Source organism: Melanotaenia boesemani, chromosome 13, assembly GCF_017639745.1.
Source record: "Melanotaenia boesemani isolate fMelBoe1 chromosome 13, fMelBoe1.pri, whole genome shotgun sequence".
Lineage (NCBI taxonomy): Eukaryota > Metazoa > Chordata > Actinopteri > Atheriniformes > Melanotaeniidae > Melanotaenia > Melanotaenia boesemani.
Genome location: NC_055694.1, coordinates 11,025,581 through 11,042,044, shown reverse-complemented (window position 1 = coordinate 11,042,044; position 16,464 = coordinate 11,025,581). Strand labels below are relative to the sequence as shown.

General features: G+C 40.5%; 2 protein-coding genes across 2 annotated transcripts; one reads left to right on the top strand and one right to left on the bottom strand.

Annotated features, from left to right (window-relative positions):
- Window positions 1–115: 115 nt before the first annotated feature.
- Window positions 116–4,154, bottom strand: fbxw12 (F-box and WD repeat domain containing 12). Its single transcript, XM_042004179.1, has 10 exons — window positions 3,970–4,154; window positions 3,849–3,886; window positions 3,149–3,315; window positions 2,930–3,054; window positions 2,424–2,630; window positions 2,169–2,333; window positions 1,798–2,008; window positions 1,309–1,490; window positions 612–742; window positions 116–441 (listed from the first exon to the last, which is right to left on the bottom strand). The coding sequence occupies exons 1-10, from the start codon at window positions 4,066–4,068 to the stop codon at window positions 342–344; spliced, it is 1,425 nt and encodes a 474-aa protein (XP_041860113.1). The 5' UTR covers window positions 4,069–4,154; the 3' UTR covers window positions 116–341.
- A 501-nt stretch (window positions 4,155–4,655) lies between these two features.
- On the top strand, window positions 4,656–13,585 carry LOC121651765 (protein Wnt-7a). The gene is made up of 4 exons (XM_042004180.1): window positions 4,656–5,062; window positions 5,536–5,762; window positions 8,421–8,692; window positions 10,653–13,585. The coding sequence occupies exons 1-4, from the start codon at window positions 4,992–4,994 to the stop codon at window positions 11,133–11,135; spliced, it is 1,053 nt and encodes a 350-aa protein (XP_041860114.1). The 5' UTR covers window positions 4,656–4,991; the 3' UTR covers window positions 11,136–13,585.
- The last annotated feature ends 2,879 nt before the right edge of the window (window positions 13,586–16,464 follow it).

The following is a 16,464-nucleotide window of genomic DNA, read 5'->3' as shown; positions in this document are numbered from 1 at the left end:
AGAACAAATGACCAGAATATTTTTTGGGACACATCATGCCTTAAACTTGGTCATATTTAATGCTTATATACCTCAGCGCCAAAAGCATAGATACACAACATCCATTTCTATATACAGTATTTCTAAAGATTTATTTCTTATTAAGCATGTTCATACAGTTGGTCATTGCCTTCCCCATAACATAATATTCATTTATTGTATTACAGGTTACATAATTGTATGTTTTTGGAAAGAACATGATATTTTAAGTGTATGGTGAGCAGTTCATAATAAAATCAAATATTTCTCTTTTCAATGAGTTGAGAAAGCTGTACGCAGGCTTTTTTGTGGGGCTGTGATGCTCAGGATGTAAAAGAATAAGCTTTGAGGACATCTTTCCCATCTTTCCCCTCTACTGAAGCCACAATACTGGAGTAGTCACAGGCGACGTGAGTGAACCCGCTACAAGACAGCAACAACAAAATGGGGAAAATGTCAGATTAAATTTTGATAAAATCAAATACAGAGACAATACTCTCATTCAGGTGGTAACTATTAGTAATGTCTTGATAGAAACAAACATGGCTGCTATTTATGCATCAAAGAAACTGACAAAACACAGCATCCAGTACCTGGACATCGTGTGAGAGCCTCCAAGTAAATGGTACTGACTCTCTAGGGTCAAGCCACGGTCTGTGTCGTTCCTCCATGTCAGCACTCGCATAGAAAGGTCCCGAGACGCTGTTACCACACGAAAATTGTCCTGCAAACATGAACACAACACAACAGAAATGCCCTGACTGCTAATTTTGTTTTCTTCTTTTGGGTTGATCATGTTCTTTATTTTTTTTCTCTTGTTTGTTTTCTTTCTAAGAACTATAGTCAACTGCATTCAAAAAAAATTATGGAATTTTTCTTTTAACTTAATATTTAGCAAAAAAAAAAGGAACCTTTTCCTCTCTTCTCTTGCTCATTTTAAAAAATATAATCATAAACTATAAATGTGTTTTCGAATATAAGACAAACTTCATTTGAACTCAAAATTACCTTAATTGAAGTAAAGTGAATGAAGTGCTGTATTTGTAGTTTTTTTGTTGGGGGAGGGAGGGTATATTTCTCTATGCACAGGGTGATTTACTGACTGGGGAAAAATTGACTAAATCTGGGGAGTACAATCGCTTATTACTGCTCTGAGGCAATCAAGCTGAAAATTAGTCAAGTCCAATAACTGGCCAATCAGTCGGTGCTTCCTTACAGCATGAATTCTAAAATACAGCTGACAAGCTAAACATGATTTTCCTCTGAGTTTCAAATGAGAAAACAGCTTACCACACATATGGAGGAGATGGGCATAATGTGGTCTTTAAAGCTAGCAAGCAGAGCTCCTTTCAGCGAGTACACCCACAGCTGCTCCCCAGCTGACAGCACAATGCAGTTGCTGCTCTTGGCCTCTAGAAGGATTTCTGAAGACCAGTTGTTCAGCATCAGGGGGAAGGACTCCACCTGTTGGACTAAAGTGGAGAAGACATTCAAATTATTACGGGGAATCCAAGTTTGTGTTTTGATGTGTGGATGAGAATAAGTTACTATAGCAGTGTGGTGCACATTCCAGTTGAGGAATACCACTAGGAAAGCACATGTAAGTGCACGGCATTCCCATCTACTGAGGTAATTTGTATGTCTGGCTCTTTTTTTCTGGAATACTCCTTAAATATCACTGACCTGTAATTAAACTTAATTAAACTTTTATTAAAAATTATCTACAGTGATGTAATCTGAAGCTACAGTTTGCATGTCATTATGCACAGCAGGCCTCACCCAGGATTAATGACTTGTATTTAATCTTTTTAATGGTGACATCGAAGACAGAGAGGGCTTTGTTTTGTCTCTGTTCAGAGTGGTGGACGATGGCCAGTCTGGCCGGCTGGGTGGGTATGAAGACAGCAGCCTGGCATCCGGAGACTGGCACTGACTGACACAGAAGATCTTCATCTTCAGAGGGAGAGGTCAAACTCTCAGTGTAGATCACCTGGCAACAAACCAAATGACAGAGCTCTGCAACACATGCGTTTTGATTTTCATGTATTAATAGCTATTTCCAAACTGTGTTGTTTGCACAGAGGTAATGCAGTGATAGAAACCACACCAGAGCAGGAAACATACACAAACATACTGCCAGCCACAAATACCTTTGGACTTAAATCATCATTCTCCTTGGTTCCAGCAGTGATCCATTTCTTGTCTGGTGAGACTAGAAGTATGTTGACTTTAAAGGAGTCACACACCATTATACTGGAGATTTTAGTCAAAGTAAAATCTGTTAGGATGCACACTGATCCCTGACAATTTCCAATCTGGAAGATAATATAATACCAAATGTTATTGTAATAAAAACACTTATATCATTTTGAAATCTGTATGTGGGAAACTTTGAGGTTACTTACAGCCAGGAACCAATCATTGTTTATGTTGTACTGTAGTAAGGCAGAGTGTGATGATTCAGTAGAAAAGGAAGCCACTTCCTGGCCCGTCTGGCCTTGCCAGACCTTAATGAGGCCTGTAGAGTCTGATGTAATTACAACTTCGTGCTTCTCATCACATATAATCCCTGTCAAAGGGCTTTGCACAGGACTGCACCACAGGAGCTCACACTGGTAAAAGGAAAAAAAGGCCCTGCAGCATGTTAATGTCTTGATAAAGGATCATTTTCTCAGTGTAAACAACTAGTAAACATGGAGAAAAAAAAATCTGAGACAATCAAACATTGTCACTTAAACCCCAGGCTTTATATTTTGCACATTGGTTATTAGTTTTCTTTGTTTGGAAACATTTGTATATATTAGCATACACATACATCTGTTTTCAGGGAGGAAAAAAACAAGAAAATACACAGCAAATATAGACATACTACACTAAGCAAGCATAGTAGTGCTTAAGATGCTGCACTGACGTTTTTGATGTCCCATGCACGGACTGTACCATCAGTGGAGGCACTGCAGACGGTGGCACTGTTGTTCCACAGGTCTGGAAGATTGCTTGAATTTCCCTGCAGATAAACCAGACCGACCACTCTGCCTGATGGGACAGGATGTTCAACACACAGATGAGATGACGTGCAAAATGAAGTCATGCACAGGAGATTCCTGATACAGGGAAAGAGAAAACATACTTGTGTGCCCTCTTAGACTTTTGCAGGTGTAACCCCCTGATCGGCCTTTTGTCATTTTTGTCTCCAGGTGGCATCGTCGCAGGAAGTACTTCTTCCACGAGAGATTCTCGCGCTCACTTCCCAAAACAGCGAGATTACAAAAACCCCAGCGCTCCAGACACATCCTCCTGAAGGGAATACACAACTGGATGTTTTTGTTTTTAGTGCTAATGTGTTGAAATATACACTAATGTTTGAAATATACAAAAACGTTTTTTTTTGTTTTAGGATGGAGTAGTGGTATCTCATAGAAATGCATGAAAGCTGTCCCACAATATTTGCTCTTGCTGAGTGGTCTAGCATTGTCCTGCCCTGTTGATTTCTAAATCCTCTATAGGAGAAATATAAGCAACACGAGTAAACTCAGGAAAATCTTTATTTTTCAAAATCATCACAGATCTGGAATTTTCTGAAATAAATCTCAAATGCTCCCTGTTATTTTTCTAGATGTGTGTGTTGTGGGTGATCTTTGTCCTTTATTTTGGGACATGTAAAAATGTTTTGGTGGTTTGATGTGGATGTGAGATAAACAGTTTAATCAGAAAAAAGAATCAGATCAGAATCAGACAAAAAGAGGTTTGAGTATTAAATAAGCACTTGTCCGGGCTTGGTTTAAAAGTAACCCATGTATTGAAAAAGACAGAAAGAGCTGGTAACTTACCTCCACAACCAGGGAGTCTCTGCAGCATCATGCCAGTCCTGAAAAACACATATAAAAACATATATTTCTCCTGGTATAGTATCAGGATTTCTCTCACTTCCGCAAATCGGACACGCCTCACCTTACACACAGTGGAAGCGCTGATTAAATCTTCCTCGGTCAGAAAGGTAAAAACGTGTATGAGACAGTCACTGATCAGATGCGGGAGATGGGGATCCATACTGGCGTCAGGATTTTGCTACCGTCACCAATTTACCCCCCGAGAGTGAAAGCACCAGCTCCAAGTTTTGGAAAGCTACGGAAAGCCTGCAGGGACACGGTGTGTATTCACTTTTAATCTGCAATGTCTTCCTTTTTCCACCAAATGTCGCCATTGTAAAAGGTATCTGGTCCAGAGACGCGTCCAGCACTTGTGCGCATAAGTACTCACTGGAAGTTTTGGGAAATCATATGAAGCAATGGATCTACATTTGGCACACATAAATAAATAACTTTCTAAATAAATAACGTAAATTCTTATCAGGAGAGTCAAGCGAGTAGCCTTTAGTCTCTAAATAATATCTGACGCTTTAATTTTCTTTTCTTTTCTTTTTTCCACAATTGTGGACACAGACTAGTATTAACTGCGATTAAAAAAAAACAAACATTAGTCTGCGTGCATGGCACATTCACTCACCTAATAGCCTAATTAATGGCAGTCCCTTTAAGTCAAGGTGAATTCTCAGCAGAGGAGTGTGCAGACCTGTGTGTGCGTTGAGATTCAGCCCTGGCGGGATTCTTCAGCAGGGCCCCATGTCTCCTGTGAACACGCCCCAGATAGATGAGGCAGATATATAGCCAAGACCTGCGGGTAGCAGAGGAACTGTGAGACAGATAATCGCACTTGCTCACCCTCGAGGGTTACCTGTGACACCTTAGCAATGACAAGAGGGCCCAGCCAAAGGGGGCCACGTAAAGGGAGTTTGGATGATATCCTTTTCGACGGTTTGTAAAAGTTCCCAAGCGCCTGCAGTTTTTGATGCTTTTCGGCATTTTGGACTTCCTTTGGAGTTACCTGTGCTGTGATCGACCGGAGAACTCGAGCGAACCGAGTTTATTAATCAACTCTGCAGATCGGTGCATGAAACTGAGAGCTGGGCCGCAATGAGTCGGAGAACACGACGCTGGATTTTAAGAGTTTTGCTTTGTTTGGGGATTGTTTACTTGAAAATTGGGTGAGCTGCGTTTATTTGATTCCGGAAAAATTGTTTGTAGATTACTCCAAGACACAGAAGACTATGAAAACTGACAAACGAAGACTTTCAGCTCTTGTTAGTCCTTCAATAACAACTGTTGTGTCTTATGTTTCCTCAAAAGCAGGTAGATGATTTAATAAATGGCTAATAGAACATTTGTGAGAATTATTGACTCGTGACAGCTGCGTGCTTATAACTTCGAAACGCTTTCTTTATCACACCTTCAAGTAATGGTAAAATGACTACAAAAGTATGTGCAACTCGGCTAGTTAAAAAGAATACAAAGTGGAATACCAACTCGGCCTATTACAGACTATATAAATTATTTTGTATAATTAATCTGCAAATTTTGACTAATATATTAGGTTAAAATGAGTAATAATAATAATAAAATCATTAGAGTACAGTAAAAATGGTTGATGGGTTCTACTCTGTCAATCTTCCTTTCGCAGTGGTTTCTCGTCAGTGGTGGCCCTAGGTGCGAGTATAATCTGTAACAAGATCCCAGGTTTGGCCCCCAGACAACGGATTATCTGCCAGAGTCGCCCCGATGCCATTATCGTCATCGGAGAAGGAGCCCAAATGGGCATCAACGAGTGTCAGTTTCAGTTCAAAAACGGGCGCTGGAACTGCTCCGCGCTTGGAGAGAGGACCGTCTTCGGAAAAGAGTTGAAAGTGGGTATGTTGCTATCTGTTAACATTTGTTTACAATTTGAAACTTGTTTATAGTAAACACAGTTTATTATCAGTTTATCAGTGAATCAGTACCCAGGCACCTGGATACTTTTTTTTTTTTTTTTAAAAAACCTTTTTCCCCACGTTTTCCATAAATTACGCACGACCTTCACATTTGGCTCTGTTGTGATTTCCATTCTAAAATGAAATTAGTATACTAACACACATTTCCAGATATCATTGTACAGTTATGCTAATATAGAAATTAATTTATGACCCATTCCCTTGTTAAACATCAGATCTCTTTGGACTTGACAAGCATCCTTTTTCCTTTATCTTTTTGGTGTTTGTTATCTCCGCTTCTCCCCGCCCATAAATAACACAGATCATCATCACCTTGCATTACTGCACCTGCAGTGTAAGAAACACCCCTTAAGGAATCAGTGTTATTTACATCAAGCCTAGTTTAGCTCCAGACCTTTCTCTGAGTGGGGCTTTTCTGAGCACGTATAAAAGGTACCTGAAGCCAGCATTGTAACAAAGCTCTTGTGAATGTTGGCAGCCTTTCCTTTCAGCTCGGCAGAGTCTCTAGAGGCACATTTTCACTGGTCTTTATCCTGTCTTGTGATGGGTGCTGCGGCTCTCACTGTAAGGATGTAGATCTTACCACGGGTATAAGTTACAGCGAGGAATAGCCAAAAGGAAAGACTTAAAAGTACAAAATTAAAGGCACGCTTTAGTCCAAATCATCATTCTTGCAGCTGAGGTAAAGGTTTTTATCTAAAGATGGGTAAATTCTTACGGATGTTGAAATTATAGTTGAAGTTTTGTAGCTTATTTGCTTGTCATAACATGGTAGGTTTTTTTATGGATTAAAGACAGTTGAATTTTGAGGATACAACTAATTAAGATCTTATGGCAATAGTAAATGGACGCAATTTAACAATTTAACTCAAACGTGGCTTTGTGGAACCATTCTGATAAAAAAAAAACATTCAGAGTTGTTTAAAATATATTTCTTCCCATAGTTAAATGTATTTAAATGATAATAAAATACAATAAAACAAAAGCAAACAAATAATCTCAGACACAATGGTTTTTGGCTTGGACCAGCTGTTTTAGGCATTTGTTGCCTGCTGCTGTTGGAAAGAAAGGATTATCGCTTCATGCTACTGAAATGAAAACAGTGGTGTTTGACAATCTGGTCCATTATGAATGAGTGGTTGTAGCCAATCAAGAGTTTTCGTTTTCTTTTAAGTCTGTGGCTTGGACAACCATACCAAATAGATTGGTTTCACTGATCAGATTAGCGTAGAAGGCTAATGCTTTTAAATGAATAACCATTGTTGATGCTCAGACTGAGGGGAACTGTGTTGCTTGCATTTGTTCTTAAAGCAAAAGAAGAGCCATCAGGGAAGTGACACGATGCTAATGTGGGGTGCACCTTGCACATTTGAGACATTTTAGATCTCAGCTACGTTTTCATTTGAACTTTGTAGTTGCTTAGCCGCATGGGATGAGGCCCATAAAAGCAGGCTGAATATTGAGAGGTTCATGACTGCAGCTCCCTGTTCAACCTGTGCTGGCTTTTTTTTTTATCTACTCTCTTTCAAATATCTTCCATCTCTCATTACAAGGTTATGAAGAATTCATACCATCTCTTGTGGTGAACCCATGCACTCAGAACTGAAGGGGAAAAACTTAACAACGGTGCAGTCAGAACTGACTGACTGCTCAAACACACCTTCTTTTTTGGCTTGGAGCCCATCGAGTCTATAAAAATGTCCACATAATTGATGCGTCAATATGAGTTTTTTTTTTCTTCTTCTTTTTTTTTCAATGGCAAGGGCACACATCCAAGATGTTTATCAGCAACATGGCAGCTTTTCATAGTGAACCCTGGTGGCAGGAGGAAGCACAAAGAAAGTATGATGTTGATTTTGAGCAAACAGTGACAGGAGGAGTTTATTTACACATAGATATGATGGATGTTGTAATCAGAAGTTTCCTGTTTGCATGATAATGTATCATAGATCAACTAATTAAAACAAATACTTGCAGATTGTGTTTAAGAATATGCATTTTTATCCCATTATAGGCTATTTGAGCAGTGTATTAGAAGGAAAATGCTTTGCTTTGACGGCAAGCAAGGATTCAGATAAGACATTTACAGAACTTTCTCTTTGCTCTTCAGTTGGATTGGGATCTTTGCTTCTGGTTTTGTCTATGTCTGCGAGTCTTTTCAGTTTAATCTTTACTTTTATTTGTCGATATTTCTGTGTGTGTAAATGATTTGTTGGACTTGGGTCTAGATAACAGCAGAATGAAGATTCTGACTGCCTTATGAGCTTACACAGCTTCCAAGTTGATCAATAGCCCTTCCTTGTCGACAGCCCTCTTATTCATACAGCTTTGTTGACTATACTGTCAGCAGACATTTTGGTTCATGGGCAGGACAGTTTCCAGGTCAGGTTTCAAAACACTGCAGCCCTTGAGTGATATGTCAGTAAGACTATGATGTAAGCACACTTTCTGTTAATAATTGACCTCTTTTGCTGATTTAAAAACCCTCTCATACTCTTAATCTATCCCCATACTATCTTTCAAATCTAGACATATCCCTGTTACCTTTTATTTAGCCCCTTTCTTTCTGCTCCCCCAGGCAGCAAAGAGGCTGCGTTCACCTACGCCATCATTGCCGCGGGAGTGGCCCATGCCATTACAGCCGCCTGTACACAGGGTAACCTGAGTGACTGTAGCTGTGACAAGGAGAAGCAGGGTTTCTACAGTAAAGACCAAGGATGGAAATGGGGAGGCTGCTCGGCAGATATCAAATACGGCCTGGGCTTCTCCAAAGTTTTTATTGATGCTCGGGAGGTCAAGCAGAATGCAAGGACGCTCATGAACCTCCATAATAACGAGGTGGGACGCAAGGTAAGTGAATAGCAAATGGATTATGCCTTCCTTATAGAAATAATGTAATCTATGGAAAAGCATGCACTCAGTATAATCAAGAAGCTTTCAGACTTAAACAAGGAGGTGAAGTGATAGTTTGAATAGTGTTAGATTGGTCTTGATAACCGTTAACAGTCTCTGCCATGCTTTGGTGTGGGTGAACCTTGCCAAAGATCTGGGTGCTGGGGCCAAGCTTAAACAAGAAGTGGAATAAAGACTTGCTTTTATAGAAAAGCTGTCTAAGTGGCAGGGTTTGATTACAGCCCAGATCCCTGCACTGAAAACAGATTGACACTGTACAAAAAAGCATTAGCCCAGTCCCCCCATGTTTTGCACCACTGGGACAGTATACAGTTACGGTTATGACAATCCACAGCTACAGGTTCTCCTCAATTGTGCAAACTTACATCAGGTGCAGTGTTCTTCACATGCACCTGAAAGATGTACGTTTTGGTTCATCACTGACAAATCTTTGAGAGAGTGCAGTTACTGTGTACTGGATCCTGTACACTCAATCTAATTCACTTTAAAATAAATTAATTTTCTATTTTTATGTACAGTGTAATTTGCCATGCATGCTGCCAGAGATTTAAAAAAAAATTTTAAAACTTAAAAAAAAATGATAACAAATTACCACATAAAAACACATAATGGCACACTAATATGATAAAATACCAAGAAAAAAATCTACCTGGATTGTTTTCATTCAAATGGTTTTTCTTGCATGCATGGCTGCAGAACACTGCAGAGTGACAAAGAGACTCCAGTCGGTCTAGAAGTTAGAGACTGAGTGGAAAAATGTGCCAAAGTGAGGGTTAGAACCAGCAAAGAATAAAGAGGCAGCATTGCCCAAGTTAACCGATATCCCCTCCCTGTCTTGTTCTGACCAAAAAAAGCCTGATTTACACAACCAACACGTCCAGCGCAGCCTCTGAAAAGCCTCCTCACGCACAATTGCGCGGGGCAGATCGTTTTCGACGTGCGTTTCAGAACCATGAACTGAAATTGGCTTATCTGGACAGCTAAATTGCCTCCCGGGGAAAAGATTGTACTCGTGGATTCCAACTTTGAGCAGCCTCACTTATTTCCTTTTCTTTCTGCTAATAAATAGACTCTCTGTTTTGATAGCTGCCCCTCCTTTATTTATGCTAATCAAAAGCAGTGACACTGAGCAGGAGCAGCATTCACAGCTCCTCTGTGGAAGATGTGCAGACAATGGCTGTCACAAGTGTTAGTCACAGAACAACTGATGGATTAGGGAGTTGAAGCCAAGGTTTTTATGAAGTGGTTTGCTCAGGGAAAAGTTCTTTTTATTTGTCCTTGTTTACACGTCTGTATTTGGGGTTTACTGTTACACTTTTCTTGCCAAGAGCACAGACATAAATTTCTTGTAAATGGCCTTAGAAGACCATATCACATACCAAACACCAGGCATTTTAAAAAAAGGGAAATTGCAACTGACCTTGTTGCTAAGGAAAGTTCCAGTGGCACTTCTCATTGTCATCAGCTGAGGGTTTAGCAGTAATCCTAGTCACTCGGCACCTTGTACAGTCACTCTCGACTTTTGTGGGTTGTGTGTGGTAACTACACACACAGAGTCTGAAATCTGATACATTATTTTGGCTTCTGTGTATATGGTTATTGCACTGCTGTGTGGTGTGGTTGTGTTTAATCTCCTGCCGTAGTGTATTTGTAAGTCACATTGTTCAATAATATTCATGTTGTCACAAAGAGTCACAGTGTGTATTTATTCAGGGGTTTTAGAACAAGTAGACATTGCTTAAATTTAAATCCCACACAAATTCTGATTGCATGTAAGATCTCACACATCATATTTAAGATATGAAACAGTGAAGTCATTATTTGAATAAACTCTCTGGAGGACTGTATCGCAGTCACAAGCTTTTACTGTGTAACCAACTTGTTTGTCTTTGTCTAGGTTCTGGAGAAGAACATGCGACTGGAATGCAAGTGTCACGGTGTCTCAGGCTCCTGCACAACCAAAACCTGCTGGACTACACTTCCCAAGTTCCGCGAGCTTGGCTACATTCTCAAGGAGAAATATGCCCATGCGGTGCACGTGGAACCAGTCAAAGCTAGCCGCAACAAGCGTCCTAAATTCCTAAAAATCAAGAAACCTTATTCTTATCGGAAGCCCCTGGATACAGACCTAGTGTACATAGACAAGTCGCCAAACTACTGTGAGGCGGATCCTGTGACGGGGAGCCTGGGGACACAGGGTAGGGTGTGCAACAAGACAATGATGCAGCACATCAGCGGCTGTGACCTGATGTGCTGTGGTCGGGGATACAACACACACCAGTACTCCCGCGTCTGGCAGTGCAACTGCAAGTTCCTGTGGTGCTGCTACGTTAAATGTAACACCTGCAGCGAAAGGACAGAGGTGTACACATGCAAATGAGAATATTTATTAGATGGTATGTCTGTGTGCGTGAGAGATGATGTATGTGAGTGGTGCTGTTTTTGTGTGTTTTCATGGACACATTTTACAAAAAAAGGGCTGCTTTTGGAGTCTTTTCATATATAATGAGAAACTACCGCGCTGCGTAAGCAGGAAGCTGAAGATGGGGCGTCATGGTTCTTTTGCACACAAAGCTCTTCGGCCCCTCCCTTTTTTATTTGGACGTTCTGTTGGGATACAGTCTGAAAGCAGCGTTATAAAACACTGTCATGGGAAAAATTGTAGCCTGGCCCCTGCGACTGGGTGACCACAGTGTGAGTCACTGAAGCGAAGTGTCAGGACTTTAAGCTATTTGGACGTCTACTGACTTTTTCACTGTTTGGACTTTGCTAATTCAGTTGAATTATGGTGGATGTGATGCTCGGCAGGACACACTGCTGACGTTCTCACCTCCCTGTGCACAGATAAAACGACACAGCCATTTGGAATATTTAACATACTGTATTTAGAGAATGAGAATTATTAATATTAATTTATTCTATAAAGAACTACTGATTTGGTCCATTGTGGATCTAAAATAACTAAATGTCATAAGGTTATAGGTTATTAAAGCAATCAAACATATCCATGGTTAAAGATCTGCCTGGAAAAATATGTCACATTGTAGAATTATGTTTTTCCAGAGGGAACTACTGTAGGCTATTGAATTTGACCTTACTGCCTTTTCATGAGGTTGCCTTCCCTCTGTTTGCTGCTAGTCTAGAAAATCCCACTTGTTGAGGCAGAAGGCTAAATGCTATAAACTGACTCTTTAGTGGCAAGATTCACTTCAAGCTGATGTAACTGGAATAAAAACACTGGCAAATTTTCCACATTTGGTAAATATTGGTTAAAGAGTATATATTTGTAAAAGCCTATTTTTATATGAATGTTTTATTTATATCTTTTATTTGCATATTCAGTTTCATGCGTGCACCCTGTTTTTAAACCCTGGTGAAAACAAAAGGAAAAGAAAAAAGCTGATATACGTAAGTTGGCCCAAGCTGTCACTGCCATTGCTGTATATTTTAAAGGATAGAAACTGTTAATGTGTGTCTGTGTTCAAACGTCTGTGTTTACTGCGTTTCATGACTACTACTGATGGAATACAGGAACAGAATAACACTAACAACATTTTTCGTTATTGCCTCCTCACACATCACCTATCACTCTGGCCATAACAAAAAAATAAATCAATGAATGAAAAAAAGGAAATTTGCAAATACCACAAAGAAAAAACCTGTGGGGAATGTTGCAATGCCAATAAATGAAAGAAAGGAAGGACATCATAATAATTTTCTCATAAACCAATGAATTGATTAACTCATGGAATCAATATATTTACTTTAAAGCAAACACAAAAAAGAAATCTTGCAGCATATGTTTGTTTGCACCTTTGTATAGCACTTTGAGGCACCATAAGTTAAAGATAAATGCTGCTCAATATCATGTGGTCACCATGGAGATAAATCAGCTCTCAGAGGACAAGCACAATGTGTGCAATACTTGGCCAAAAGAGAGATGTTCTTTCAGAGGGGAAAGTTATTCAGCCTTAATTGAGGGCCCATCTTGCAGACTGGGAAGCAGTTGAATGTGTGTGAGGAGAAAAGTGTTTGTGCTCTAATGGTAGGGTACCGTTGTAATTGATGAGGCTGGATGGGCAGACGTGTCACTGTGATGACTTGCTCAGTTTGGGGGAGTGGGAGCTGTCAGGTGATAGATGACTTGCACATCTGCTTCATTCACTCCTGGGCCACTAGTTGCTACAACAACTACAGAGCAGCAGAGAAAATGCAGGGCGGTCTCCAAGAGAGGCCGGCCGACGTGTCAGGGAAATGTTAACGACGCTAAAGCCCACAGTCGTTACAGATTCCACTCTCATCGGCCTGAAAGTGGAGTGAGGAGACAGGGCCCAAAGGTGTTGATGGAAAACCTGCTCCCAATAATCTCCTCGGACTAACAAATGTAGCTTGTGAAGTTTTCACCTGTGCTGGATTTTCGAACATTTTCCCAGTAAAAACACGCCTTCTTTGTGAAAAAGCTGAGAAACAGAGCTGAGAATTTGGGTTTAACTTACAGTAGATAAGCCATATCGTGTATCAGTGTCACTGATAATCTACCCAGAAAAGAGGGAAAAGGGCGTGAAGGGATAATAACAGTGGCTTGTCTCTGTCTGACAAAAGCTTTCAGCTTTCATAATATTGATACAAAAGACTTGTATAAGAAAAGGCAGCTGCTCAAAAAGCTCTGGTTAATACTAAACTAGGGTTTTGTGTGCAGGACTGGCACCACATTTTCTCACTGACACCACACTTGCATATTAAGAGTCCTTTTTTTGTGTTTCCTTTTTAATGTCACCTGTAACATTGGAAATCCAGAAGCTGAATCCCAACTTTGTGTGAATAGTTTGAATGCAGTCCTCTTAGGTTCTGCTAATATGGATTAATCATGAAGGTTCATATCATTAAACCTGTTATTTCCTGGATGAGATGCCTTTTTTAAACAAACAAAATGCAATTTAGCTACTGTGTCTGATAATCCACCTGCAGTTTTTCTCAGCCAGGTGCAAAGCACTACCACACTGAGTCCACAGCCACTTCATCCCAGTTGAGTCACAACCACAAAATGCCACCTTCTTTGATATTTCAGCCTATGTCAGACAGCCTGAAGGATCACTGAGATGCTGATTATACTCTTAGGTGTGTTTCTCCATAAACAGGACCAGACCCATGCCATGATGTTAAGGGGTGTAATATCCATGTTGCTCTGAAGTGGGGTTGAGCTACCCTTTGGAGTTTTGTTTATGAAGACACTTGCACACACGCAGACACACAAACACACATGCTCGCCCCATCACCTGCGGTAGTTGGAAATCAGTGGTAGCAGCAGATTTATGGTTGGTTGTCTGGCTCACTCCCTTTGTTATTGCTGGAGGTCTGCCACATCTTCCCTATCTGCTCTTATGACCTGCCACATCAAGGCTGCCCACCACTGAGCTCCAGCCAGCTATTAGCGTCAAAGCCGACAATGAGTATTTAAAACATATTTAAGCAAGACCTGTCCTGCTCCTCTTTTTATCATTAGATCTGCTTTGACAGCAGGAGTGATCAGATTTATAGCTGACATTCAGATTTATCTAATGATGCAGGCATTTGTTGAAACCATCGAGTGGATTTGGGACTTATTTTAATTACCATTTACGAAGTGATCAGATTACTTTATGGAGTCTACTGTTCTACTGTGTATTTGCATGGTAGCAAGTTACACATGAAACTCAGATAACATCTTGGATTTACCTTGCAAGAGAAAATCTATGAATACTGGAAATGCCAACACTGAATAAGGAAATGACTCATAGTTTCAGTCTGAAAGAGCTGTTAAATAATTCATCTTACCAGGCCTTCATTAACCCACAGCTCTGTGTGTTTTCTGTTTCAACAGTTTCCAACATTTCACTCAAACAAGTGGACGTCACTAAAGACAATAATTTGAAGGAGGAGGAGCGAGAAAATATGCTCTCCAGTTCTTCTCTCCCCTTCGCTCTCTCTGACCATAAATCTTCTGATATATGATTATGTCAGTCATACTTTTGTTTTTCTTCTGGTTGAGACATGCACAAGCACCTGAGCGCTGCACACTAAATTGCAGAGCACAAGGTTGTCTTTATGTGATTCCAGAGATACTGTAAGGGTGCAGAGCTCATTCATGCACTCTCTTAACTGCGTGCTGTTTGAGACTCTGCGATGGAAGCAGGAGATAGTCGACAATATCCACTCCCCAAAAGAGAGATCCACAACTGTTTGGCCCTCACAAGGTCTATCTGACTTCCCATGGTCTATCTGATTTTACAGGTAAACACATGGTCAAAAAGCTCCAGGGCATTGTCAGTGGCATTAAGGTTAGGATGGGGGGATAAGCTCTTTTTTGGGGGGGGGGGGGGGGGATTTTAACGAAGCCAATGATTTAAGTCAGCCCGCTTAACCTTTCTTTAAAGGTTTTAGAAATATTAAAACTTAACAGTAATGCATCTGATAAATGGTGTAATATGAACTTTGAGTGAGCTTGTCAAAAGCTGTCTTTCATGGTCTGTATCTTCAAATGATCTGAGGACCCCATATGATACTTTTCTTGTTTTTGGAGTGGTTTGGAACGAGAAAATGGAGGGCCCTCATACCTGCTCCCCCACACAAGACGTCACCTGAGCTAAGCTTACTGTAATCCTCCAGCATCTCGGGCGTCCTGACACGGGATGTTTTGAACAAAAACACCAAACTCACTACAACCTTGTAAGACTCAGAGACGCTTTGGAAATATCAAAGATCATCATCCAGCGTCATGTGCCTGTCAGCTGGTCAGGTGAATTCTCAACCTGGCAGCCTTGCCTTGCCCTTCCACAGAAGAAGCTGGCAGCATCTCACTTTGAATAGTTTCTTGCTGAATTGATTAAAAACCACCAAGTCACTCGTGAGGAAACATATGCAATCACCTCAGCATAACACAACCTTTAAATCATAATTGGTAAGTCAATCAAAGCTGCTGGCGTCTCTGTTCTTAATTTCTTTAACTGTCAAACAGGTAGAGGTACAAAAACAAGTTGCTGGAAGTAAACATTCTGCATGTACTTCACTGATGGTGTCATAGCTTCCAAGCTCTTGACTCGTGGTTGAGTTCAGAGGGAGTTGCAGCAAATTCTCTCCTAGCATCGTGTAACCTGTCCAGGCACGCTCCTAAATGTATCATTGTAGAAAGCCATGAAACAATTTGAGCTGATGCTGCCAGTTTAAATAGCTAAACAGTGTGGTCAGAGCTATTATACCATTAATCTTCTCCCGCTCTCCACTCATGCTTTGCCAAGACTTGGAAACACCCTCACCTTCAACCAAAACGAGGTAAGGAGATACCTGAAAGTACTTCTTTTGATATGTATCCCACAATGCAGGTGACAAAAGTGTTTTGAAGTCTGTGCCACAGACCTTTTCAGCCACGTTATCTTCATTTCATTCCCTGCTGCTGGATTGAAATGCATATTCCAGAAAGGACTTTGAAAGGAAAAGATTTTGCTATGACAACACACAGAAAAGGTACTCTGCACAATTAACCATTTATGGGTATGGGTCACAAACCCACCTTACAATGCGGTTAATTGCGTACACAGTCCTTTACACTGATGTCATGAACTGTAATAACCACTTGTATGGGATTTTTATGTCTGTGGCTCCCTGTAAATAATAGTCAGTGTTGGCTGTAAACAAGCCTGCTGTCTGAGGGGTGGTATCTCAGGTCATTTTGC

What these genes read in the sequence shown, in the direction of transcription:
- fbxw12 (XM_042004179.1), bottom strand. Translation starts at nt 4,068, where the DNA reads ATGGATCCCCATCTCCCGCATCTGATCAGTGACTGTCTCATACACGTT. An exon ending in CCATCTCCTCCATATGTGTG is followed by an intron (nt 743 to 1,308) that starts GTAAGCTGTTTT and finishes TCATGTTTGCAG; the next exon opens with GACAATTTTCGTGTGGTAAC. An exon ending in GGCTCTCACACGATGTCCAG is followed by an intron (nt 442 to 611) that starts GTACTGGATGCT and finishes GCTGTCTTGTAG; the next exon opens with CGGGTTCACTCACGTCGCCT.
- LOC121651765 (XM_042004180.1), top strand. Translation starts at nt 4,992, where the DNA reads ATGAGTCGGAGAACACGACGCTGGATTTTAAGAGTTTTGCTTTGTTTG. An exon ending in ATTGTTTACTTGAAAATTGG is followed by an intron (nt 5,063 to 5,535) that starts GTGAGCTGCGTT and finishes TTCCTTTCGCAG; the next exon opens with TGGTTTCTCGTCAGTGGTGG. An exon ending in ATAACGAGGTGGGACGCAAG is followed by an intron (nt 8,693 to 10,652) that starts GTAAGTGAATAG and finishes GTCTTTGTCTAG; the next exon opens with GTTCTGGAGAAGAACATGCG.